Below are 27,947 nucleotides of genomic sequence, written 5' to 3' on the forward strand. Positions count from 1 at the left end.
CCCCGTCCACTGCTGCCAGCACTGATGCAACTGTCCGCCGGGGCTGTGCAAACCACAGGCACTGCCTAGTCTTATAAATAAAGTTTTATCAGCACACACCACTCCATGTCTTTATGTATTGTCTGGGGCTGCCTTCCCACAGCTCTGCTGCAACAGAGACACTAGGGCAGGTAACGCCGAAAATATTAACCACCTGGCCCTTTATGCAAAAGCTTGCCAACACCCAGATAGGGCGATGGTTCCGGTCACATGAAATCAAAGTGCCTGCTGCCGTCTGCAACCCTCGATCCTGCCTTCCTTCCCTTTCCTGAGGATGAGGGGTACCGAGAATGTGGCACAGACGCCGTCCTCCCCACGCCCCTACCCCGGCCCGCGGCAGGGCTCGGCCATCCCCAGAAATACACGGTCATGGATTTCACCGGAAAGTCCGTTTCAGTCGGAACCTCCAGCAGTGAGAGCTGTGAATAAGTGTTGATAAATTGGGGCCAAGGACGGATCCGCTATTCACTCCTAATCTCAGGTTTGGGGAAATTTCCCCCAAATATTCAAGAAGGCCTGTTTCCGAGGAAAGTGTGTGGCATCTTCCCTTGTGACTTTCCTGAAGAACTCTGGAAAGCACACCCGGAGCGCCAGGTCCCCTTTCTGTAGTTAGAAGGCTCCCCCGGGCAACCAGGCCCAGAACCGGGCTTTCCTCCAGGTCTGCAGCTAAACCACGACTGTTTGCCCCCTTCCCCCGCCCTCCTCCAGGGTTTTGTACAATGAGCTGGTCCCTCACATCAGGCGGGAGAGGAGCCTGTCTGAGAGACACATGATATCAGGGCTCAGGTATCTGCATCATTAGAAGGTATTTATCATTTCTTGTTTATCTGTACGCGGTAAAAATAACTGCCTACTTTTCCATCACACACGCCTCCAAACACCCAGCAGCAGAGCCAGTGTCTGAAACCCGCCCCCGCAACGCCTTCCCATCAGCAGAGACAGCGAACTTGCAGGAATGCCTGTCCTCATACCATCAGCTTTCCCAGGCTCTGTCCCGGCGGGGGAGGGCAGCGGGGCCCCGGGGCCAGGGGTGAAGGCCCTGTGCGGCTCCCTCTGAGATGCGCGGCTCTCTCTCCAGCACCTTTTCGGAGCCCCCCGCTCCCCAGCTCTGGGCCCGGCACCACGCCAGACGTGCGGGAACAGAGATGGACCAGCCCCTGCCTGCTGCCCTCTGCGGAGCCCCTGTCTGGGGCGGATCTGTGCCCAGCAAAACTGGCTTCACCTTCCAAACACTAACTGCAGAGAGGGGTCCCTTGGGCTCATACCTCGTTGGCCCTTTCTCGGCACCGGCCCTGGGCTCTGCCTCCCTGCCCGCTCCCAGGGACCCCATGAAAGGGAGGAGTGGACCCCGGCCCTAACCTCTCCTAAGGGAACCAGCCCCTCCCCGTGGTCGGAGTAGGGCTACCCACCCTCCCAAGCCCCAGTGGGTCATGTGAGCAGACCTGGCCAACGAGAGTGCAGGGGCTGGGGGCCCAGATGGTCACGTGACCCAAGTGGGCCAATCACAGCCCTCTCTGGATTTTGAATGAAACTGACTTTTCATTGCTGAAAGAGACTCGCTTTCCTTCTTGAGACCTCAGGACCCCAACCCACGTGGGCCTGAAGCTACCCAGAGCCAGCCATGCCTCTGCGGAGGAGTCTGCCTGGAACTGAGCTGACACGGAGGGGCCCGCCTGGAAATGAGCTGACGCGGAGGAGAGCAGAGGCAGGAGACACAGAGACAAGGTCAAAGAAGCATCCTCTGGGTCCCTGGATCCAGCCGTGCCTGAACCCGACTGACTCCTGCCCTTCTTAGTCCTTGAGTCCTCAGTTCCCTGACCTTCTGCCTAAGCTGACATATCCAACACAGTCTTGACTGATATAGGCATGTGCTACGGGCTTCCCATTCTACAGAAGTGGAAACTGAGGCTGAGAGGTCACTTGACTTGTCCAAGGTCACACAGTTCCAGGTGGAACCGATATGGTCACTCAGCCTATGCTCCTGACCCCTGCACTGTCAGCCTACACCCCAGGGCTTGCTGAACCCCCACTGTAGGAGTCCCTGCGTCTTCCTCCTTTGCCCTAACAGTGAAGCACCAGGAATTAGCGCCACAAGTCCTCTGATACAATACTGCGTGTGTTGGTGATGGTGAGGAGGTGCGGGTGTCACAGCCGCCAGCCACCCAGCAAACAAGCACCCCCTCTCCCGCTCCGTGCTGTGTGGCCCCCAGAGACTCACTTGGTGCTGGCCGGCTGGATGTTGCTCAAGTAATAGTGCACCGAGCGGTAGAGCAGGCCCACGACGGTGGTCCAGGCTGGGGAAAGAGCAGATGGCCAGACACCTGTCAGCATCCCAGGTGACAAGCAGGAGAGACACAGAGCTCCCTGCCAAACCCACTCGCCCAGCAACACACAGCGCAGACCTCACACCCAGGAACCCGGCAGCTCCTCGGGGGGCGAGGGGAGGGACACTCAGGGGCAGAACTGGCCACAAGGACAGAATTTGAGGAGAGACCCCCCTCCACTCTTCAACTGTGAATCCAACCACAGCAATCGCTCCCTACGCTGCCCGGGGGACTCAGCTCTGGACACACGGACGCTGCAGCTCCCCGGGAGCCAGACACCATGAGCTTCTGAAGGCAGAGCCCCCATCGAGCTGTGGGCGGCAGCGCCAGGCGACAGTGCTGCACTCGTGAGCGCATCTCAGCGGCTGTCTGCGTCTGGAGTATTTACAGCAACGGCAGCGCTCGAGAGAGGCAGGATCTACAGTCACCCAGACGTCTGTCAGGCCTTCGGCTGGGTCCCACCCCTCTGTGATATTCCAACTTGGAAACAAGAATCATCTATTCTGTTACCTCCGTGCACGAGCTTAACAGGAGGCTGGGAGGAGCAGCTGCAAGCTGACCTCCGAGCTCTTCGGGATGTTGGTTGAGTGAGTTAAGATTTCAGCGACGTAGTTAATAATTCACATAACACTTACCGTGTGCCAGGTACTGGTATAAGCTTTGCTCTGTTAATTCTCACCACAATATACTGCGGGAGGTACTAAGACTGTCTCCTATCACAGATGAGGGAACTGAGGCTGGGCAGGTTCAATAACTTGTCCAGTAAGTAGGTGGCTGGCCCAGGATTCAAGCCCAGGAGTTCCATCCACAGAGTCGGTGCTTGTGACGAACAAGCTCTACGGCCAAGTGTGAGAAGCTTCCGGACGTACAGACCGTGAGGCTGCGGTCCTGCCAACTCCGAGACACTGAGGATTTCTAAGGGATCGTGCAGCCGTGTGAGATGAAAAGATCCCACGTGCAGTCGGTTGGCCTTGGCATTGTCCCTGGACCCCCCAATTTCTGTAGTTCACCCTGAGTGCGGGGGGACAGCCCCCTGAGAGCAGGACACCCCAACATCCCTGAGCACCTTTCACACAGGCAAACCAGAGGGTACAGGGAGCAGAGGTTGGCTCCCAAGGGCTGGGGAGTGAGGACCCCGTGCTGGGGACGGGACACCATGGCCCTGCACCCCGCAGCCCGGCCCCCAGTCCTGAAGGCAGAACCCAGGAAATGCATGGCCTCCGGCCAGATTGTCAGGAACTGAGAATCCACGACTCCCCAGACCGCCCGTGGCCCCTGGGACGGAGGGACACGCCTACAGAGGCACAGTCCCTTTTCAAGGGGCAGACGGGACAGTCATGGCAGCAAAAATGGACAGAGCCACCCGGGCCGCCGACGGTGCTCCAGGGCCAGAGAGAGTAATCGGGGTCCCCTCGGGGCTGGTTCCTCACGGGCCTTGACCTGGACCCACCCAGGAGGAGGACACCAGGCCCCCCAGCAGGGACGGGAGGTGGCCACATCAGTTCACGTTCCGCTGAGAATCGCCTAGCGAGCCCGTGTGGAATGCAGATTCCCAGCTCCTCCTCCCCCCTCCCAGTGCATCAGGCTGCAGCAGACTCAGAGGCGAGTCAGCGCTGTGACAACATCTCAAGAGCGTCTGATGACACACTGTGTCCCCACAGGCACACAGAGGAGGCCTGGGGGCAGCCCCTCCACCGGCCGACAGCCACGGGGCTGAGTCCCTCCCTGAGGGTGCTGGGGTGCAGGTCCCCCCAGCTGTGCTCACCTTGGCTGTGGAAAGCCTCGTGGGGGATCTCGATGTAGTTCTGCCCCTGGGCCGGGAAGCGGTAGTGGGAGGAATTCATGGTCTTGGGGAGCAGTTTGGCCAAGGAAAAGTCTAGAACAAGCCAGAGAGAGGAAGCTGCAGTCAGTCAACTCCAGGGCAGGAAACTGGGCGTAAAACCCACCTTCTGATGTTTTGTTTTGTTTTGTTTTTTAACAGAACGAGCTCTCTTGGGGAGTGTAATTACCTTTAGGAAACGAGAACCTAAAAAATAAGAGTGTCCAGGGCAGTAACTGCGGCCACGTGGCCGACCCACCCATCTACCACCGCTGGTGGGGCTTCTCCCAGCCTGCGGTGACCCCTGTGCCCTCAGCGCACCCCTCAGCTCACGACGCCTCGGGTACTGACTGCGTCCCGTCCTGCAGGAGACGCCTGTGCTGAGGGCCCCTCCTCCACGCCAGGGACCCCGCGAGACGCAGGAAAATGAGACACTAATCTACGTGAGGCAAACTCAACATCCCATGGAGGGGCCTGTCTTGGCCGACAAACTCCCATTAAAACGAACCCAAGTGGGTGAATGAAGCTTACTTTCCAGAGAGTGGCTCTGGCGGTAAAGTATTAGGGCACCACGCTCCCTAGACACAGACCCTGAAAACAGAAGGGCTGCGACGTCGGCCTGTAGGGGACCCCGTGCCTGTTGTCTTGGAAAAGCCTCCAGCTGACCCCGGGAAACCTGCTACCCCACGGACACTCCAGGGGCTGCCGCTGCTCGCCTCCTGTTCTGAACTGAGACAGTTGTCACCCGAGATGAATCTGGCCCCCAAGTCAGCATGCGAGGCTCCCGTGGTCCCGTGTGCACATCCCAGCTGAGCACGGCTGCCCCGACCTAACTCTGTCTTCCCCCAACATATCATTGTGCATCAGGCAGCCTAGTTTAGGACAGCGGAGAGGTGCATCTCCAGTGATGGTGTGTGAGGCTTATGCGTCCCTGGGCGTGTGCAAGAAAACGCAGGAGTGGAGTGGAATTCAACAGGCGGGTGGCATCCCCTGCACCCCGCTCCCCTCCCGCCGCCCAGCCAGTCCCCGCCCGCACCCACGCCGCCGAGCTACCTGCCACGGATGAGGAACCCGTGATGGCAACCGGGGGCTCGCTGGCCTGCAGGTTGAAGGATATGTGGCCCATGACGGTGTCCACGGTGTCGATCAAGCCCAGCACCACGGCACCGTCCTGCAAACAGCACGACACGAAGGAAGGAGACGTCAATACGGGGCTCGCTCAGCACGTGCACCCGACGGAGGCAGCAAATGCACCAACACGCAAGATCAAGGTCATGCTCACTGTCAACATTCCTGCAAAGGAGCTCGCCCAGCATCTGCTGAGCAACATGGCGGGCCAGGCTCTGCCCTCACGATGGCCAGACAGAGAGGAGAGACAGTCGTGCCGCTACTCCGTCTCACAGGCGCGGAGGGGACCACTGAGGTCACCCAGCCCAGCTGAGCTCGCAGAATGTGGACACCGGCTGAGGTTGACCCTGGTCACCCAGACCGTCAGCTCCAAGGCTTCCACGCTCAGACACAGACTGACCAGACCTGGCCCCCGCTCCACTCTGAACTCACTGGGGCCCTTGACAGGTCTCTGACCCCCAACTCCATCCCCTTGTGTTTCACGAGGAGGGGGGTCACTGCTCCCAAGTGCCCTCCAGGACGAAGACACCAGCACTTGTGTCCTCGGCTCTGTGAAGGGGAGGAGGCTTCGGAGATGCCAGCGCCTCAAGCCGGCCCTGGCCTCTCCGACGTGCCTGGGGTGTCCCTTCCCCTCCAAGGGCCTCTCTCTCCACTCTGAGTCCCCAGGGCAGAGATGACCCCAGTGGATCCCCAAGAAGGCAGGGGTCCCTGGTGGTGGCCCCGTATCTCTGCAGCCAGCTCGGATCAGGCTGACTATCTCTCATCCTCAGACACACGTCTAGCAGGGCAGGGGCGTCTCAGTTCCCTGGGAACGCGGTGTGTGGCTCTCTGCCATCACACCCCTTCTCTCCTTCCCGCCTTTCTGAAGAAGCATCCGTCTGTTGCTAAGCGTCCCAGGCGTTCTCTCAAAAACACACGCTCCATGAGCGTCTAACGAGCTGGAAATAGAACACTGAGGCCAATTTTAGACATTTTCTTTCAGGCCTGTGGCCTGATTTCAATCGGCCAAGCACAGTTAAGCACATGAAAATCTGTGTTTCTGGCATGTACAGCTCTTGGGTAGTGGCTGATTCATACCTTCCCTTTAATGCACAGTAGAGCCGGCCTGAGCCTGAATAGTTTCATGATTATTCATAGTTTGTGGCAGTGCATTAAGAAAAGGCTCATTTAAGATGATGCGGAAAATACATCTGCTCAGGCCCATCCTCTGGGTGTTTCCCAGGCAGCAGCCCTGCACACATCGTCCCCCCGGAAATCATGAACTCTGGAGTGCTGTGCCTTTTAAAACAGAATGTGTTTCCAGGTAAGATTATGTCGGTCTTAAGTTCATGACCGTCTTTCTCTCCCTTTGCCAATGGGAAGCCCGATCTCGTTCCATCTGAAACTGTTCAGATAAAAAGTTCATCAAATGTAAACCCTGGAGCCACCTCATTCATAACGAGAGAAGGTGATGTCGTTCTGCTTCAAACTGGCAAACATGTTTTAAACTTTACAGGAGTTCAGGAGAGGGAGCGCTTTAAGTAACAGTGTGGTCCCAGCCCTTCCAGGCAAGGCAGTTAGGAGTCTTCCTCCCCCTTCTCCACCCCTGCCGGGCAACCTGGAGGCCACATTTTTCAGACAGCAACATCAGAAAATGGACAGAGCCAGGATCCCTAGGTCACTGGGTGGAGAAGAGCTGACTCACGTCAGACTTGACATGAATGAGAAGTAAATGTCCACTGTGCTGAGCCACTGAGATGTAGGGCCTATTTGTTACTGCAGCATAGCCTAGCCTAGCCTGACTGACAGAGCATCACAGAAGATACTTAATATTATTGGGAAATGTCCTTGCCATAATTAAAGAAAAACAGGCAAATTCAGATATATAGCATATATGCAGACTGTATATGCATGTAAGAGAATTGAAAACTAGACTTGAAGGGATATATACACGAGTGTTAATAATCATTCTCTCTCGGCCTGAGGATTTCAGGTGATTTTTATTTTATATATATCTTTATGATCTGCGTTTTCTAACTCTCTACAACATATTCACTTGTTTTATTTCTTAAATAAGTAAAATCAAGAAAGTTACTTTCAGAAAGAAAAGAAAAGGTCTTCCATTCCCCTAGTGCTTTAGTGTACAGAGGAAAGGAGAGGCTGCTGTGATATTTACTCTTACAATCATGAAGAGTATATTGTCACATGTGCTACTTTTTTCATTTAATCTAGTGATCTTTAACCATCAAACATGTGTTTTATTATCATTCAAGAACAGTGTGATGGTAAAAAATAGGTTTCTAAAATGAGAAACAAGCATACATTCCTCATGCAGAAATCCAACTGTTTTCCTGTTCAGTGTTGACAACAGGACCGTGGTACTGATGCTCATAGAACTGACCCATAGAGAAGGCAGAGCGCTGCAAATCAGCCGTATATCCAGTCAAAATTAGCTCTGATATCCCAGAGATGCGTCATTTCTCTTACAGATGTGAATTGGGCCATACTTATGCCACTTCCAGAAAGACAAAAAGGTGCCCCTTTTGAAGATCTCAACGTTCTTTTCTCTTACCTCTGACACAGCAGTCCAACTGGGCAAAAAGAGAACCTCTCCCACGGTCTTTAAGAAAGTCTAAAGGAAGACAAGATGACACTGCTTAGCATGTATCCTTAAGCCTCAAAATTATAAGACCTTTGATTTTCCCATCTCTGTCAACCACGGGCTGGGTTTTGCATGTACACAGTAGTAAACCAAAATACCTCCCGTTAGTGGATCTGGTTACGTTGTACAAAGCCCTTTTATAGATGTTATAGATGTTATCTTATTTGCTCCTGGTGACAGTCCTTTAGTCAGTGACAAACATTTAGATGTTAGATGTGTGTTCACAGCTTAGTTACGGCAGCAGCCCTAAGTACAGTACCTGGAAGATATAACCGGCCCTCGGTAAAAACCTGTTGAACAAACGAATGAATGAATGAACAAATCATGGCCTGCTCCGTGTGTTTTTCTTGGCATGAGAAGCCAAGCTGACATAAAAACCCACTTGTTTAATTGGAAATGACCCCTCCATAAGCAGAAGTTACTCGGGGTCCCTTGGACAAATCACCTTAAAACCATGTTTGGTTTGGCTCACTATTGTTCTAAAAAAATGAAAGTAGCTTGTAACATCTTCAAATCGGGAGATTTAAATGAAACTATGTGAATTTCCTCCTTCTTGTGAAAAAAGCAGAAGCTTGGACAATTCTTATCCCTTAGTCCCACATGGCCACCATTGACCAAAACAGAACAGCAGCTGACCCCTTAGGTAGTTGTGCTTTCTCCAGCTCACCCCAGTCCTCACCACTCCCTATTGCCCTCCACCTAATCTGTTTCACTCATTTACATTACTCATGTAGGTTTTTAACCGTGCATCTCCTACTACAGACACCAGAAGCACACTTAGAGCCTGATCTAAACCTCCTATATTTCCACAAAACTGCCTTCTCCAAAATGCCACATCCTTCCTCACACTTTTAGATGCTAAATATTTAGAGAACACATCATCAAAATTCCTCACTCTTTCATTTATCTTTATTTGATAAATACTTATAAGACCCTAAAGTGCAATGCCTTAAAATTTAAAGATGAAATTTAAAAACTAAACATGAAAAAAACAATCATGATCCCGGCCCTCGTTGGGCTTGAGGCCTAGGGGGCAGAGTTTATAATCTAGAGCAGGGGTCAGCGCTTTTCTTTAAGAGGATCACCTAGTAAAAATCTTAGGCTTTACGCGCCATACAGCTCTGTCACAAACACTCAGTTCTGCCACTGTAGTGCAAAATTAGTGACACACAATCCATCACTAAGTGAGTGTGTTACAATAAAACTTTATTTACAAAAACAGGCAGTGGGCTAGATTTGGCCCAAGGGCTACAGTTTGCTGAGTCCTGATCTAGAGCAGTTCAGCTGAAAAGAAATATAATGCAATCCACAGTTTTATTTTAAAATTTCTAATAGCCATATTTTAAAAAGTGAAAAGAAAACAGGTGAAATTACTTTTCAATAATACATTTGACTTAGCCCAATATATCTAAAATATCACTTCAACATGCCATCAATATAAAAATCATCAATTTGATAATTTACATTCTTCTGTTATACTAAATTTTAGAGATCCAGTGTGTGTTTTAGATCTTGATTTGAACTGATCACAGTTCAACAGCTCAAGAGCCATGTGTGGCTAATGGTCTCCTTATTACCCAGCACAGAACTGACTTCTTGTCGCTTTCCCGTTCAACTGTTAGTGGTGAGAAGCCAGGGCATTATGGAAAATTGGACACGGATGCCAAAGATGTTTATTTCTCATCCAATCAGAGATGGGTGGAGTTTGGGGTAAATCTCCAGGATTCCTGTCCAGGACACCCAGAGTCAGGTATCTCAACATGGGCCCCCATCAGAGGTCTCAAGCTGATGGCCCACAGGCTGAATCTGCCTCATGAATGTCTTTTATTTGGTTTGTACACAATTGCTTTTAAATTTCAGTTAGCTGTCCACTTTTTTTTTTTAATTGGATGATTTTCCACTTCAAAATCAGGTACGGAGTTTTGCTTGCAAAATCAGAAGCGGTTACCCTCAAGGTGAAAGTCAGGGGACTCGAGCAGCTCGATGCCACTCCCTGTGGGTGGGCACCTTCCAGTTTGCCATGGTCTCTACTCCTCCCTATTGTCTATCTGACCCAATCATCCATTTACTTTATTTATCTGGCCCCTGCATGCATTTGAGTTTGGGACCTCTGACAGTGTCCACTATATCTGAGGGGAAAAGGGGAGTCGAAAGGAAAGAGGAAACCACCAAGCTTCAAAAGAAACTGTTTGCTACGTAGACCTGCCTTGAATTCTGTTCCCACGTAGACATCTCTTCGAGACTATGGAGGAGCCGGACCCTCCCGTTCACCCCTCTGGGCAGTCTGCTCCCTCTGGGCATTCTCACACCCACCCCTAGAGCTCACGTGCAGAGCCCGGAAGTGCTTCCTGTGGGGAGCCCGGAAGTGCTCAGAGTGCTGCCTTGGCCCCACCCATACTGCCATATGATTGGCTGAGCTCCCAAGCCAGGCCTGCTCCCCTCGGCTAGTGATTGGTCTAGGTGCAGTCATGTGATGGATCTTTGCAGGGGGAACCATGGGAAAGAATTTCGTCCCCTATAAAGAAGGAGGAGCCCCCTGCCCTTGCTTTCCCTCCTGGTGGTTGTTAGTGAGGTGTGGTGTTTGGAGCCGTTCCAGCCCCTTGGAAATAGAGCAGAACGCCAAGAGAATTGTCCTGCTGCTACCCAAATCCCTGCTGTGAATGAAGACTGAAGTAGTCAAACCTGGAGTGAAGCAATTAGATGCCCCTATTGTTTTTAAAATAGTAATATGACTGTTTATTTGCAGCCAGAACCATTCTAGGAGAGAGACTTGGGTCATCAAATTATCCCCATAACACAGACTGGGAAACTGAGGCTTGAAGAAGTTAAAAAGTTGCCCAAGGACATAGAGCTGGGGGTCAAGCCCAGGCTTGCCTGACTCCAGTGTCCCTGAGCTCCTGCAGCTCGGGACATCCCCTCACAGCACTTTTCAGACTCCATGGTGCACCTTCACCCTCTCAGCCCTGAGCTTCTCGGAAGCAGGAAGTGGTTCTTGGTCGTCCCAGATCCTCAGAACCTAGCATGTTCTATGAATGAATGAACGAAATCTGAGACGTCTAACTCTTGCTTCTGTCGCCTGGGCAGGAAGGCTATGGCGTTCAGGACCCACCCTGCGTTTCAAGATGTCTTTGTTTACAGAACACATGCTTTCAGGTACTTCTCTGGATCTGTCTTCAGCAAGGAAACCAGTAAGAATTAAGAACTCTTAAAAAGCACTCGCCCAGTGCCAGACACATACTATGCAATAGGAACCCTTTTAGTCCCCAGTGAGGTGAGTCCTATTATCTCCCCATATCTCAGACGAGCAAAGTGAGGCAGAGACATGTTACATAACGCGACCAAGAGTGCACCGTAAGTAACCGGCAGAGACATTCAACCCAGCAGTCAGACCGTATCCATCCTGCTCCTAACACTTACGCTGCACTTTTGCAGTGAAGCGGTCTCAAGCACCCCTTCTGTCCGCACAGCAACCGGAGCCCTGTGCTCAGATCGAAGTCACCAAGCCCCCAAGAGCCCAGCACCCTCCCCACCTTGACCTAGAAAGATTTTGAGAATGAAAAGAGAAAACACCTTGGTTCCAGTGCCATACGTGGTGCATTCCCTAAGTGCTTTACGTAACTTTGGGAATTCCCACTGAGATACAAGTCACAGTGTTGGGGTCACACTATGGCCCCACGGTTAAACCTGCCAAAGACCCAACTCCACCTTCTACCTGTTGCCAAGGGAGGTGGCAGAGTCTACAACGGGAGCTGCAAACCCAAATGCCTACAGGGGCCAGGTGGATGGAGTGAGGGGCCTGGCTGGCTGGGCACTGGGAAAACAAGACGAAGAGTCGAGTCTCATCTTCAGGAGACTCCACTGAGCTGTGCAGAGCCGGCTGGAGTAGCCACGCCGCCTGGTTGAAATCCAGACTTTTATAGTAAAGTTTCTGATTTTTTCAGCCCTGCGTAGGTCAAACAAGGCACAGCTGTGGGCCGTGGTCTGGCCCACAGAATCAAATAGCTTTACCTTGGTGAGATTTAATGCTGTTTCCTCTGAGAGGGATTTATTGGGTAAGCTGAGGGACATATTCTGAAGGTAATTCAGAACAATTCCAGGACTCTGGAAGTTTCTTCTCTCCTCTGTCAAGTTGGTTATGATGGGATGGTAGGCGTCAATGGGCACCTAAAAGAAATCAGCGACGTGAGTTCCTTTAAGAACTAAAGCCGAGATTTGTACAGAAGTTCAGCGTGTCCTCCGGGCCTCATGCTTCTCACACCATAGTAATCATGGTAATAGCACCTACTATCTACCAGGCAGGCACTCCTGTGACTACTTCACGAATAGCATTAACATTTCATCCTTTCAGCGGCCTCATGAAATATGCACACATTTGATAGATGATACTAAGCGTGGAGAGGCTTATGCAGAAATAAATAAGAGAACTGGGATTTGAACCCAAGCACATGGTTCTAGAGTCTGTTCACTCGCTATTACATTAAAGTTCCCACGGAAGGGAAGTTGATTGATCACAAATTAATTCCAGAGGGGAACGCTTTCTAAACGTATCGATCCTTTCCTCAAACATCAGAAGAAAATGGCGCAGAGAGAAGCCAGGTGTCAAGGCCGGCTCCTCTCTGTTCTCAACTCATGGTGCCAAGTGCCCCAGAAAACAGTCCCGGGTCGGGGGTGGGGGTGGGGGTCCCCAGGAAGTCTTGGTGACTCCGTGTAGGCACCGGAGGCTACAGGCCACACGGGAAGCAGGTCTTCCATTTAGTCACTCCGAGCGTTGAGATTTAGTGCCAGCGTTGGCTTCCCCTACATTTATTATTTCCTCCCAGACATTCATTATACTGCCAGTAAGACAGGACCAGACTGTGAAATGGGATTCCCACTCTCCTGGCATATAGTCCAAGCAAAAAGACATCACCAAGATGGGGAGGTGGGGACAACATTAAATGCATCTGCTCACCATGGTGTTTGCTGTGGCTGTCGTGAGGAAGCTGGGTGGCGTTGAGGACGACAAAACATGCTTTCCTGGAAAAAAATCAATCATGCTTCATTAAGGGCTAAGCCATGGTCACCTCGTTCGCCCTCAGGAAGGCCTGTCCTTATTCAAAGCTCTCCCAGCTTCAGAGACAAACTAAGGAGAGTCTGAGAATGTTTTGAGTAGCAGTGTCGCTGGAAAGATAAAGGCCTAATAAATCAGCCAAATGGGTAGATTGTATGGATTTTCCCAGGTCAAATTATTTTTCCATTTATAGTCTAAATTGCTTGGGAATAGTCTTTAGGCAGGTCATCATGTAAAAAGATGACTTTATACCTGCTTTTACTGATTTCAAATACATAAAGACGCAAACGAAATGGATTTCCATTGCATCTGGACTACTTAGAGATAAAACACAGAGGGTTGTGAATCACTGGGCTGGGACAAACAGAGGCCTCGCCACCTCCCCTCCCAGTGAGGTGACACTGGCGTGGACCCCATCAAGTGGTGGGGGACCATCTTCCTGAGCCCCTCCCATCCCGAGGATTCTATTCAAGACCCCTTTTGGTCCATTATGAATGATTATAATAATGAAGACATCCAACTCCTTCTAATTTTAGTATTCCCCAATGAAAACACAGACTTCACTAGATACTCTACTGCATTTCTGGAAATCCCTCAAGTTGCTTTGGGTGGCCTGAGGGAATAACCTCATCACCCATCCCTGGTTCCAGGAGTAAATGACCCCGTGGGTGGAGGCGGGTAGCTGGGGAGAGGGTAAGGTGTGACCCTGCTCTGGGGATCAGAGCCCCAGACACTCTGTTCTCCAAGTCGGAGTCCCATCAAATTCACATTTAACTCATGTGAGTCCATAAGAGAAAGTGAAGGACAATAAAACTCATCCCAGCGGCCCTGTCCATCCTCGTAACTGATGACCACGTGAGACTAGGATGAGAAACGAGAGTCGGCCGCGGCCTCAGTCAGTCTCGGTTCCCAACTGGCTCTTGTTATAAGAGCATCTGATTGTGCAGAGTGTGTTTCTAGTGTCAAAGGAACACACTTTCAAACCATGGGACTCTGAACAAAGCCTTCTGCTTCCTTGGCTTCTCTGCAGAAGGAACGGCCAACCGTCGCAGGGCTGGGGGGACACCTGAGCAGGGGGAGAGCTGATCAACACTCTGCCTTTGTGTGAGTTAGAAGAGAAGAGGCCACCTCGGCTGGACCAGCCCGCCAGGAAATGGTACTGCTCTAGCTAACAGGTTAGAGGAGGGGCCCCTCCAGACAGGTCACCCAGGGAAACGCCCCCTTTGGGTACCTGCAGCCCTAGCTCACGGCTTCCTGTGCAGACAGATCTTTACGCAAAGGAAGGCAGAGTCCAAAACAGAGATTCCTAGTGACGTCATATGAGACACGGAAGGTCACATATGGTTCCATTTATATGGGATGTCCAGAATAGGTAAATCTATAGAGACAGAAAGTAGATCAGTGGCTGCCGGGAGCTGGGGAAGGAGGACGGGGGACCGACTGCGCACTGGTGCTGGGTTCCTTTGGGGGTGATGGTTGCACAACATGTGGACATAGTAAGCACCACTGAACTGTACACTGTAAAATGGTGACGTTCACGTTTTATGAATTTTACCTCCATTTCTTAAATTAGTGACTTTCCAAGTCCCACAGTTCATCGTGGTTGACTGAGGACCTGAACCCAGGTCCAACTGTCCCCTGGGTTCCTGATCTGAACCACTGCTCTGTGCTAAGCAGGAAGGGGGCGTCCTGGGGGCGCTCCGAGGGCCCGTGGTGGGTGAGTCTGGCACGCGGGAGGCACGTGGTAAACATTTGTGGATCAAATGCACTAATGGACCTGGAACACTTGATTCCCAAAGCTTTCCATAAGCATCTGTCACAAACACCTGGAAAACTCCCTGGTGACGGCAGGAGAACATTCATCTCAGCGTGTTTCTGGTAAATTGTGGATTCCTCCATCTCAGAGAGCAGGGGCTCTAGAAGGCCCACCGTATTTGTGAGGCCGATCAGGACACATCTCAGCCTGCAGCGCTGACGGCCGCATCAGGAGAGGGAGGAGAAGAAAAACGCTGGGAAGGGGAGGTGGCTACGAAGCCCGCCCCCTCCCCAGGGCTGACGTCACAGCCGGCCCGCAGCCCCTCCCCTCTCACTGACCAATGGCAGCTGTGAAGTACATGGCGATCTCGTCCGGCGTCAGGGCCCGTTCCCAGATGATGAACTCGTCAAAAGCGCCGTTCTCGTAGCGCTTGGGCTGGCGCTCGTCAGACCCTATCACGAGGTTGACATTGGGCTCCCCGTAGGCATGAGACACTTTTCCACTTGGGTCTGAGGTGGTCAGCGTCCCGTTGACGTAGACTTTGAGGCCCTCCTTGGACTTCCATGTAAATAGGACATGAGTCCAGTAGGGGCCTGGGAAAGAGCAGAGACACCCTTCTCACGGTGTGGGTCGAGCTCTCCGTGCAGTGGTCATGCTAGCTGTAAGCACATTTCTCTTTCTTATGATGATGGGTCAGTGCTACCGCTGGCTGAGTCCTCATACAGGTCATAATCCACATCTCACTTCCCTCAGTCCTTAGGAGCACAGCAAAGAAGTTCCCCCCCACAAACCCCGGACGCCGTTCAAAGAGACCCGTTGCCATTTTAAATTAAACGAAGTAATAACTAATGGTCATAACTTGTTCAAAAATATTTTGTTAATCCGGCCTAGGCCAGCACAGGGCAGGTCAATGAGACCTATCTGAGGACCTGATTGAGCCCAAAGGCCACTGATACCCGCCTCTGCCTGACCTCAAGCAGGTGATAGCAACCAATATGGAAGCACCGAGGGAGAACAGACCACTCCCGGCTCCGTCAGGATCCTCTACCAGGAGCCTTGGGGATGACTCGTCTCTCTGTCATGAGAACCACGTTCACCAACAGGAAGAAAGTTCACTGGACTCTGATGGTAGCTTGCCCCACAAAGGGCCACACCTCGTGTGCAGGTGTGTGCTCAGACGCCCTCAGGGACTTGCTGCTGGAAGACGCCCCTGATAGGGAGCCTATGACCCGAGCCAGGCCGTCATCTTAAATCACCCAGCAGTTACCCCGGGGTTCTCGCTCGGGGTTGTGCGACTTTCTAACCACGAGTCTCCGGAGAGCTCTTGGATCTGAGACAGGGCCAGAGTACCCCTGCCCTGGAGTGGGAAAATCCCTTCAATGAACAAATAAAGAGCACACTGCCAGGCAGAAATGTTTACACTTCTCCCCATTCCTCTGGGTGGGGAAACAGTCAGGATCCAGCAGATCTGACCTTAAAACATGTTCAAGATAAACGACTGGGTGCCTGATACTGTGTCAGCCCCAAGGGGCACGGAGATCAGACTCTTACGGAAGAGACTGATAGCAGGTGGAAGGTGATAAGAGCCATGAACAGGGGCAGGACAGGCAGGTCTGAACAGGTAGAGGACGCAGAGACAAGCTCTGGCCTCGGGGATCGGAGAGGGCAAACACGCAAGATTCTCTCAAACTCCGTGGGCACCGAATTTGCCCCTTTTCCGGGGGTGGAGGTACGAGCTTGGTCCTGGCTCACAGCAGCGGCAGAATCAAGCAGATACACCCGGTGCCCACGGGGCCCCTCTCCCGTGGGCTCCTTGTGTGTGAGCTCATTCCTCTCACAGTCACCCTATGACCCAATGCTGCTATTGTGCTCACGTTACAGACGAGCGCACTGAGGCACAGAGCAGGCGGGTAAGGCGCCCCGGTGCGCACAGCTGGCAGAGGGGTGCAGGGCGGGATTGACCCAGGCTGCGTGGCTCCAGGGTCCATGGTTTTTTAACAACTGAGACACGCAGCCTCCTTTAAATGGTCCGAAAATGAATTCTCCTTGCCTGTGTCAGAGATGTCATTTCCTCCTGAAGGAGATTGTTCTAGACTCTCACTTTGCCCTCCCCCTCCGCGATTCCCTTCTTAGTCTCCAGTCTGGACTGGGCAGCCCGTCCACGCTACCTCGAGACATTCTGAGTCCCCCATCACCTCTCCCCATCTCAGTTCCCACTCCAGACCTCCGGCCTCCCCCAGCTTCCTGGCCCACACCTCTGACCTCATGCCCGGCCAGCGACGGATCACACTGAGCCCCGGAGGAAACAGGACTCGTCAGAGAGGACTGGACCACGTGGCTTCCTGACACCCACCTACGCACTCAGCCACATCTGCACACACCCAGTCCCCACACTGGTCCAGACCATCCCTCCTGAATCCCAGGCCCTCGCCGGCCTGGTGCCCACACGCCTCCCCTCCGCCAGCTTTCTTTCCCCTAATCGTCAGCCCCTCTTTTCCAAAACCTTTTTCACGGCGAAGTCTAAACATCTGCAAGTCTACAGCACTAAAAAGAAGGAGGGGTAGAAGGAGGAAGGGGAAGGACAGGAAAAGAAGGAGAAACAATAACCACTGTCCTAAGCACGCCACATGCAATATTCCATTTAATTTCCCCCAAGCTGTGAGGTAAGTATCATTAATGCCTTCACCAGGGAAACCGAGGCTCGGGGCACTAAGTAACATGGTGCGGTGGCCCAGTCATCCCGTGGTCAGGGGGAGCACAGGCGTCCGCCCGAAGGACCCCGCCCCTCATCCGCCGTGCAGACATCTCCGCAGAGGATGTCATCTCACCCTTTCCAGCAAGTCCTCCCAAGCAGCCCCTGAGAGGGCGGGGCTCAAGCGCCCGCAGGCCAGGGGACCGACAGCGGAGCGTCTGGCCTCCATACGCCTCCCTGAGCATCCCTCCGGGCCAGCGGCGCCCTTACCTGGGGGGCTGAAGGTGGCCTCCCACGTCATGGAGTTCTCACGCGTGTACAGCTCCACGGAGCCCTTGCCACCGCTGGAGCAGACTTTGAACCCGTTGGAAATGACCTGTCCCCCGAACGCGAAAGGGGTTGTTCTGGAATGTTCTGCTTGCGTCTTCCAGAAAAAAGAGAACGTGACCCCTGAGGACAGAAAAGGCGTGGGGTTATTTTTAATGAAAAACGGAGGGGACTTAACCTCTCCGAAGCAGGTCGTTCTCACTGCTCTTTGTTTTTCATTTAAAAGGCAGTTTTCTTTTTTCTCATTCCAGAGACAGTGTATGCTCAATCCAGAAAATACAAACCATAAAAACAGGTAGCTCACTAAGTACCAGACACTTTACTAAGGGTTTTAAATGACTCCTCTCCTCATAAATACGACAAAACCTGATTATCATTCATCGGCTTACCCCGTCAGGCAGATGAAGAAACTTGAGTCCGGTTTGCCCAAGGTCCCTGAACTAGAGACTGACTCAGATTAGACCCAAACTCAGTCTGACCTACAGACGTCGGCAGTTAAGGTAGCCCCTTCCAAAGCGTCTCCATAAACATATTTTACAGAGAAAGGAACCAACTCACACATACCGGTTTATAAGCCACACGTTTTGAGAACTTACTACATCATAGACCCCCTCCAATGGCCATAAATACACCTCTATGTCATCATTGTTTGTATCTGCACCTCATGACATTCTAAACAGGAACTCTAGGGAATTCCCTGGCGGTCCAGTGGTTAGGACTCTGTGCGCTCACCACCGAGGGCACGGGTTCAATCCCTGGTCGGGGAATTAAGATCCCGAAAGCCGCGTGGCATGGCCAAAAAATAAAATAAACAGGAACTGTAATTTTTTTTAAAGAAAAAAAAAAAAAACAGCAAACCCCTTCCCCCATGGCTGGGTCTTAAAGTTTCCTTCGACTTTTAATTTCCCAAACAGAACTGGAAGCTAAACCTTTCTGCACGTCTCAGATTAGATGCCTTTAGGATACATTCCCAGTAGGGCATTTCTAGTCAAAGAGGAAGCCACTTTGAAAGGTTTTGAAACCTACAACTGTTCATTCCCATCAAAGTGGGGCACACGAAGGCCCTGGCAGCCGAGACGGCCAGTCCGCAGACTCCTAAGTCCTGAGCCCGGTCCCCAGGCTCCACGTGGACTAAATGGTATGAACAAGCTGGCCCATTGGTGGGTGTGTCTCCATCACTGGAAGCAGGGGGAGTGTAAGGAACAAGGCCAGCCCTTGATGGTGAAGACCCTGACCCGCGATCACTGTGCAGTCCAGGGGCAGGCTCCCGGGCGAGGGGCGACAGTGGCCACTCCTGGCCGGAGGCTCCTGGAATTGCCCTTTGGATCCCTGATTACCTCCACTCTGCTTCTCTGAATCCAGTAACATTTACCCTTTCTTTGCCCATAAGTAAACGTGTGTGTGTGTGTGTGTGTGTGTGCGCGCGCGCGCGCGTGTGTGTGTGAGAATGCATGCAGCCTGCCTGGACTCGGTGGTGAAAGCCAGAAATAACTCAGGCGGCCTCAGCCCTCCCAAGCTGGCCCAGGCTCTGTGGTGGGAAGGCTTCATTGATGCTGAGAGAGGAGGTGCCCAGACTTGATCAAAACAGGCCCAGGATGGGGCTGGGAGGGGAGCGGGGGCGGCCATTGGCCCTGGGCCCTATTTATATAAATGGTACCAATTTTAGACTTTGTATCTTATCTTCAAGTGAGATGATGGGCACAGTCCAAGAGAGTCTGAATGACAAGAAGACATTTGTCATCAAGTATAAACTTCTGTCGCATCACCACCCACCCTGGCTGTAATGCTTTTTGAATCAACATATTTGTCACAAGTTGTTCAAATGTCTTGTGACAATATAATTGTGACAACTACATTGCATCATACCTTTGTAGGTCGAAAGCCTTAATACGATGAATAGAAACATGTAAAACATGGCATGATTATATAATAATCATGGGAATATTTAATTATTAATATATAATTATATATTATAATTATATATGTAACTCATAATAATATATAATTAATATATAATTCCCTGGTTTGGAATTTCTCTAATTTTTTTTTTTAATGTAGAGAGGAACCTCAAAACAACAGATGAGGCTCAGATAGACTCCAGGGTAGAGCTCAGAGTCATAAGCAGCATGTTCTCAGGGCTATTGAGGAAAAAGGAAAGTCCCCAAAAGTGCCCTGGGACACAGGTCACGCCAACGAAAGGATGGGACTTGGGCAGTTTGCTCAGAGGGCGGCTGGGCTGCCCCAGACACTGCCCCACTCAGCAGGTGGAGGGGACTCCCAGGCCCGGGGCATCCCAGTACTTCTGTCTGCCTTGCACTGCAGTGGCGCAGAGTCCAGAAACAAAGCCCCAAGCCTTCCTGCCATGCCTCTCCACTCAGAAACAACCAATTTCGCATGGACACGAACACGGCACATTGTGAAACTTTTGTTATGAAATGAAGTCCCAGCGGGATTCACAAAAGTCCATTTTTTCCAAACACGTAGCTGCATTTAAAAATTCCTTTCACTCCTGTCTTGGCCAAATATCTTTCTGTCCAGGAAGAAAAATAAAAATAAAACATTCAATTTGGCATTAGGTAAGGGAAGATTGAAGCAAACAATGGTTACTATCAGCCAAACTTTTCATTTTTGTTCATTCAGCCTACAGAATAAGCATTTCTATCTGAGGGACAGCTTGTGTTTAAATATCAATTTACGTCTTCATAGAGTCTTAAAAGATTCACAAGGAGCCCTCGGACATTAGCATTTTCAGGAACTTTGTTTCTTGCACTTGGAATTGTCAATACAAAGGAGAAAAAATCTGAAAAAACAGAAGTGCAATATTGACAAATTGACTCAATACTTTTCTTCTTCTTATGAGCATTGAATCCTCATCCGTCCGAAAAAAATAACGTGAGGAAAGTTCTTTCTCAATAAGACCAAAAAACAAAAAGAAAAGAAAAAAACTCCAGCTGTCCCAAGAAAAGGTGGATACGTTTGAGTGCATAAATACTATAAAATTTTGCAAGGCAAAAAATTTACCATGACAAAGTCAAAAGACAAATGACAACCCAGGAAAAAATTATTTGTAAAACACTGAACAAACAAGAAATGAATTTCCTTACTATACAAAGAACACTTTATAAAGAAAAGTAGGATCACTACTGCTTAAAGAGAACTTACTTTGAGCAAGACAGGATATCTCAAGAATTTTCATGTATTAATTCTTTTATTCCCCCTGACTAGGGTTAGGGTTAGGGTTAGAGTTAGGGTTATGAGCTAGGTGTTAGTACGGTCCCCATTTTACAAGTGAGAGGATTGAAGCCAAGAGAGGTAAAGTTACTTGTCTAAGGCCACACAGCCAGCGACAGAGTCAGGATTTCAACCAGGCAGTCTGGCTCTGGAGTCTGCACCTGTCATCTCTCTGTCTTCCCTTAGAGACAGTGTTGTTTGGGAGAGGACTCACTCACTGAATTAGACAAAAAAGATTCGAAGGCATTCCATGGAGGAGAAAAATGCACACTACAGACCTGGGCTAGGCGAGGAAGTCTTCTTGTGCGTTATCCGCTCGGTGTCTGCTGCGGGCAGGGCAGAGGCGGCAGGCAGGGGTGGGTAGGGAATCTCTCCAGGTAGAGGAGCAGCTCTTCCCAGACCCATGGACTCAGCACTGTGCCCTGCATGTTGGTAACTCAAAGTGGACCAAAGCAGCAGGCAGCAGGGAGGGCAAGGCGACCCGCAGGTGATGCAGCAGCCCGGCATCCATCCTCCCTCGCCCAGCACAGCACCTCCACGTTCTTGCGGGGGGACCATCCTCCCCACTCCTACTTCCTCTAGATCAGGTGGGGCCGACCACACAGCCCCAGGTTCCCATGGGCTGGACCAGTCGGAATCACAGGCACTGGCTCAGAGATGGACAGGCTTCAGCCAATAAAAGGGAGTCCTGGAGACTCTGGGCAGACATTGCGATCACACCTGGAAAGCCTTCTTGGAACAGAGCCAGAGCGATGGAGGAACACAAACTTTTGGTGATGTTATCTAAGCACCTGGACCCAGCTTGTGGCACGCTCCATCTCCCAAAGAAGCCACACCGTCTCCCATCCCATCTGCTTTCATGCCATGTGACCTTCCCGCTCTCCACCTGCCCTCTGGCTGATTTGACCAAGCGGAGTCAACGGAAGTGGCCATGGCCAAGTTCCAGGTGCAGCTGTTAACTGCCTGGGAGCTTCAGCTTTCTGCCTCTTGGAGCTCAAAGCCAACATGGAACAAGTCCAGACTCTGCTGGTGGAGAAAGAAACCACATAGAGGAGCTGGAGGTGCCAGAGATGTGAGTGAAGAAAGTGGTCTTGGAAAAAAAAAAAAGAAAGTGGTCTTGGAAAAAAAAAAAAAAAGTGGTCTTGGAAAAAAAAAAAAAAAGAAAGTGGTCTTGGCTATCCACCTCAGGGGCACCTTCAGAGGACCCAGTCCTGGCCGCCACGGCTGCAGCTGCGTGAGAGCCCTGGCAACCCCCAGAACCATGAGAGGGGATGCTCAATTGTGTTGCACTTGCTAAGTTTGGGAGTGCTTGTTACGCAGCAGTCGATAACCAGAACACAGGCTTTACCTGGATCCACTCAATAAACCCCCGAAGCCTAGCTGAGTTGCATTTCTGTTGCTTACAACATTTCAGCTGAAGTTTGACGATGCACAGAGGAGTCCCCTTCCTGACCCCAAAGTCCCACCAAAGGCCACCGCAAGGATGTGCACATGGCTCCCTCCTTCCTTCCTGACCACTGCTGTGGGTGGCTGATTCGGGGGAGGACGCTGGAGAAGCGGCTGCAGGGTGAGAGGGGGAGCAAGGCGACTCTCCACCCTTTCCCGTTTCCAAGAGGACTTGGTTCAAGACAGAGGCGGCCCTAGGCCTGTGAGAGACACACGTCCACCTACAGTGCAATGGCATGAGAGGACATGAGCTTATCCACGCATGTCGACTGTGACAACCAGCTGAAAGCAAGTTTCCATGAGAACCACCCAGAGCCAGCAGAGCAGGCTCAAGAATGTTCTGGAGTGGTGGAGTGATGCTGAGAGCATCAAAACCAACGCCATCCCAACAGGCACATGAAAAGATGCTCAACATCGCTAATCATCAGAGAAATGCAAATCAAAACTACCATGAGGTATCACCTCACACCGGTCAGAATGGCCACCATTAAAAAGTCTACAAATAACAAATGCTGGAGAGAGTGTGGAGAGAAGGGAACCCTCCCACACTGTTGGTGGGAATGTAAACTGGTGCAGTCATTATGGAGAACAGTATGGAGGTCCCTCAAAAAACTAAAAACTAGTGTCATATGACCCAGCCATCCCACTCCTGGGCATATATCCAGAGAAAACTCTAATTCAAAAAGATACATGTGGGCTTCCCTGGTGGCGCAGTGGTTAAGAATCCGCCTGCCAATGCAGGGGACACGGGTTCGAGCCCAGGTCCGGGAAGATCCCACGTGCTGCGAAGCAACTAAGCCCGTGCGCCACAACTACTGAGCCTGTGTTCTAGAGCCCGCGAGCCACAACTACTGAAGCCCACGTGCCTAGAGCCCGTGCTCTGCAACAAGAGAAGCCACCGCAATGAGAAGCCTGCACACCACACGAACGGTCTCTCACCACAACTAGAGAAAGCCCACGGGCAGCAACAAAGACCTAACGCAGCCAAAAATAAATAAAATAAAATAAATTTTAAAAAAGATACATGTACCCCAATGTTCATAGCAGCATTATTTACAATAGCCAAGATATGGAAACAACCTAAATGTCCATCAACAGATGAATGGATAAAGAAGATGTGGTACATGTATACCATGGAATACTCCTGAGCTATAAAAAAGAATGAAATAATGCCATTTGCAGCAACATGGATGCAACTAGAGATTATCATACATAGTGAAGTAAGTCAGAAAAAGAAAGACCATATGATACCACTTATATGTGGAATCTAAACTATGACACAAATGAACCTATCTATGAAACAGAAACAGACTCACAGACCTAGAGAACAGACGTGTGGTCGCCAAAGGGAAGGGTGGGTGGCGGAGGGATGTAGTGGGAGTTTGGGGTTAGCAGATGCAAACGATTACACTTAGAATGGACAAACAACAAGGTCCTACTGTAGAGCACAGGGAGCTATATTCAACATCCTGTGATAAACCATCATGGAAAAGAATATGAAAAAGAATATATACCTGTATCACTGAATCACTTTGCTGTATAGTAGAAATTAACACAGCATTGTAAACCAACTATACTTCAATCAAAAATTTTTTGATATTAAAGCCAATAAAACTTAAAAAAAAAAAACAAGGCCATCAATTTCCCTCTCGGGCTGTGGTTTCACCTTAGATAACACCTGACGCGGTAAGCTCGGGATGCTGTAACGGAACCTCACAGACTGGGCGGCTTAAACGACAGCTATTTCTGACAGTTCTGGAAGCCGGAAGGCTGTGATCATTTTGCCAGCAAAGCCCTCTTGCTGGTTTTATCCTCACGTGGCCTCCCTTGATACGTGCACACAGAGAGAGCCCATGTTTCCTCCTCTGCTTATAAGGGCCTTAACCCCTCACCCTCGTGACCTCATTGAATCCTAACCACCTCCCAGAGGCCCACCTCCAAATACTATCATAGGGATAAGATTTCAACACGTGAATTTGGGGAGCACACATTCAGTTCATAACAGCACCCTCATTCATTCAACGAACATTTAATCAGTGGCTGATACACATCAGACATTATGAGGGAGGGTCCGGAGGCAGAAAAATGAGCAGACGCCGGGGTCCCTGGGCTCCTGGACTTACTACCGTGTGGGCAGGGAGAGACCAACGTGAATAGTCACGCGGGAGTCCCCCCAGTGACGGGTGTGATGAGCTCAGGGAGGAGAGACAAGAACGACAGGCATCGGGGCAGGGCGCCATCTACCCTGGAGGCTGGGAGAGGCTTCCTGAAGGTCTGAAGGGAACGGGTGTGACTCGGACAAGGGAAGGCACAGGACGAAGGACCGTGGAACGTTTAAGGAGCAGAGACCTCATATCAGTCTTGCGACAAGATGTGGCCAGGAGGGTAAGAGGGAAGCAGGTGAGGCTGGTGAGGCAGATGTGGCCAGGAGAGACTTGGGTCTGAGAGCTGCGGTTAGGAGGGAAATCCGAGACGGTACCTCTGTGTTAGTTTCCTACAGATCACCGCATAGTTCTATGCCTGGTAACAACACGATTCACTCTCAGGGCTCTGGAGGTAGAAGTCCCGCTTGAGCTAAAACCAGGTGAGCAGGGCTGCGTCCCCTTGGGAAGCTGCGGAGGAGAATCTGTTCCCACCCGCTTCCAGCTTCTAGAGGCGTCCACGTTCCTGGGCTCCTGGCCCCTCCCCCAACTTCAAAGCCATCCTCACATCTCTCTTTGACTCTGCCCCTCTGCCCCTTCCCTTTGTAAGGACGCCTGTGATGACCCTGGGCCCACAAAGGAGATCAGGACATTCCCCACCTCAAGTTGCTTGACGTAATCACTCAGCTTCACCCACTGCTAAATGGGTTAAGGGTACGTTGGGCTGCTTTGTATTATTTTTTACAACTGACTGCGTGTTCATTGACAATTATCTCAAAATAAAAAGGATTTCATAAAAATAAAAAAAAAAGAAAAGAAAAGCGATTCTGCTCGGTTGGGAAGGCCTTTAATCTGATCTGGCTGGTTCAACATCCAATTTTATTGCGGCGTATCTCAGGCATGGAAGTTGGATGTTCTCCCAGGTTTTGGTCAAGAGAGGCTCCAGAACTGGGGCTGTAGTTTCTTTATAAAGAATAGAGGACGCCAAGGGAATCTACAACTGTAGGATTCTAAGTGCGTTTTCTGTGCGGGGTGGCCAAGGAGGAGGAGGAAAGAAGCAAGTGTGCAGGGTTCTGGGGGCAGAGCATCTCTACGGAGTGACCACCTGCCGAGTGCTTCCAAAAGAGCACAGGCTGGGAGAGTGGGATGGGGAGATTTGGGCTTCCTGGCTAAGCTGAGAAAAGACCCAGACACCTAGGTAGCGGTCCACCAGCAGTTCCTGCCATAGATGCCTAACTCTGATTTTGTAAGACGCTAAGGTGTGATCCCTACCTCTGCATTTCAGCAGAGTACAGGTTGATATGAGGATTTTCACCTACATCTTTCTAAGAGTTGACAATTCCACCCCCTCTGGTGTCGGACACTTTCTCCAAGAAAATCTTAGCATACAGGCATGCTTTAACATAACATGAATCACGTGAGTCCCCTCTCGAGGGTCTTCCAGTTCTTCTGATTGTGACAAGGAGAAAGTCCATTCGTATGTAAGTAACAATTGCTAATCCCCATTTTAACACAGAAATGCCACATCTCAAATTTAGAGCCTCTGGTGGGCCACGGTACCCACGTAGAATTCAACAGTATAGGTGTCTTCTACTTATGGGAACCAAGATTGGTTTTCAGTTCTTGAGGGTGATATAAAGTTTCCTTTTCAATTGAATCAAAGTAAGTAAAATTTAAAGAAATGGTATAAGTATTATAGTTCAGGTGCTATGTGTATATGGCTAAAAAAAATCATGAAAACAATTTAAAAGTGAATGAAATTTAAGAATCACTAGTCTTAAAAACATTCTAGCATGACTGGAAATTTAGATAATTACATCATTCAACCTCAACCTATTAAAGTAAATAACGCGCTCTTGGCCTTCTTCTTTGGCATAAACACATCCTGCCTCACTGCCTGCATGGTCGACGTTACAAAAGTTGAGTTAAGGGGATGACATGCCATTTTTTTTGGTCCACTTTAGGACTATGAGAATAGAGTTACATCTGGCTGTGTAAGTTTCCTCGGTACAAATTTCAAGGGATCTACTCTCATCCATTCTCAATATTGTGGAGACCCAGCTGGCAAAAAACACAAAGAGAATGGTTCACAAGATTCTCTTATTCATCCTAGACACACAGAACAATTGAGGAGCCAAGTGTGAGGCTATATACGGTCCAGTGAACACAAGAGACCTTACTCTTAAAGTAGAAACATTACAAGGTATCAACTCCATGGACCAGTGCTGTCTTCCCTAATAATATCTGATTTTTACTTGACAAAGAGAAGCTGTGACGATGGTGAAGCTTCCACACTGTATCCTTAGACTTTTTTTCCCAACTCCATGATTACAAGACAAGGAAGTAACAATCAAATAAGGTGGGAGAAATGATACAGCAAAGAGCAAACTTTTGAGAGAGAAAGAGCTGAAGGTCATAGTGGCGGGGAATCTGGATAACAGAAGAGACACCGGGTGAAAGATAAGGAGTTCCATCTTCGGCCATAGTTGAGTTTGCAGTGATAGGAGAACATGTAATATACGAAATGCAGAGATAAGATGATAGAGACCCAAAGGGGCAGTGTTTCTCAGACTCTAGTGTACACGACAGAGGCCGTAAACTCAAAAGCCCATCTTGCCAGGAGGATTGACTCTGTAAGACAGCCAGTGTGTTTCTCGAAGGCAGCTCAGACTGTATCTTTCAACATGCAGACACGCTTTCTCAGATCAAACACTGCATATCAAATACTACTCATGTCTACCCTTCTTGCCCCCCAAGAAGGCTCGGTTTGATTTCTTCTAGAAATGCCTGGTGCTGTAGGACTCTCTTGCACACTAACCATTTCTCTTCTCATTATTATGAGACCAACAGGTGAGTGGCAGCTGCCCTTCAGTCTCAGCAAGCAGGGAACTGAGAACGCTGGGGACTCAGGAAATCTGGAGACCACTGGGCCATTCCAAAGGAAACAGTCAGTAACCAACCACTGCCAGGTGGGCAGGGAACACTGTCGGATTTTCTGATTTTTTTAAGAGAAGTCAGAAGTATAGATTTTTTAATGAAATTTTCTCTTATATAGGAATTAGACATTAATTTAAAAAAAAACAAACATTTAAAGCACCGTGAGAGAGGCTCTGTTTCTGCAAACAGTGAGCCAGGCTATTTGGACCCACCCGTCCTGTCGAGAACAATTTAGAAAGCTGATTAAAATATAAAATATGTGAGAATCGACATAACGCCAGCAAACAAAACACATCTGTGGGACGGAGTCAGCCTTGGCCAGTTCTGTGATTCGGTCCATGAGAATCGCCTGGAGGTCCTGGCTAAGACTGCAGATTCCCAGGCCTCATCCATGGACATTTTGATTCAGTGGGTTC

General features: G+C 50.3%; 1 protein-coding gene across 2 annotated transcripts in view; it reads right to left on the minus strand.

Annotated features, from left to right (window-relative positions):
* ADGRD1 (adhesion G protein-coupled receptor D1) overlaps positions 1–27,947 on the minus strand; it is a 146,249-nt gene that overhangs the window by 100,101 nt on the left and 18,201 nt on the right. For both annotated transcript variants that reach the window (XR_012325096.1, XM_033836704.2), the window contains exons 5-12: positions 17,720–17,899; positions 15,096–15,350; positions 12,903–12,967; positions 11,960–12,115; positions 7,862–7,921; positions 5,236–5,353; positions 4,129–4,239; positions 2,258–2,333 (exon numbers count right to left, since the gene is read on the minus strand). Coding sequence is in view for 1 of the 2 variants with exons in the window: in XM_033836704.2 (XP_033692595.1) it covers positions 2,258–2,333; positions 4,129–4,239; positions 5,236–5,353; positions 7,862–7,921; positions 11,960–12,115; positions 12,903–12,967; positions 15,096–15,350; positions 17,720–17,899 (1,021 nt within the window). In the remaining variant the exon portion in view is untranslated. The remainder of the gene's footprint in view (positions 1–2,257; positions 2,334–4,128; positions 4,240–5,235; positions 5,354–7,861; positions 7,922–11,959; positions 12,116–12,902; positions 12,968–15,095; positions 15,351–17,719; positions 17,900–27,947) is intronic.

The sequence above is a fragment of the Tursiops truncatus genome, chromosome 13 (assembly GCF_011762595.2).
Source record: "Tursiops truncatus isolate mTurTru1 chromosome 13, mTurTru1.mat.Y, whole genome shotgun sequence".
Classification (NCBI taxonomy): domain Eukaryota; kingdom Metazoa; phylum Chordata; class Mammalia; order Artiodactyla; family Delphinidae; genus Tursiops; species Tursiops truncatus.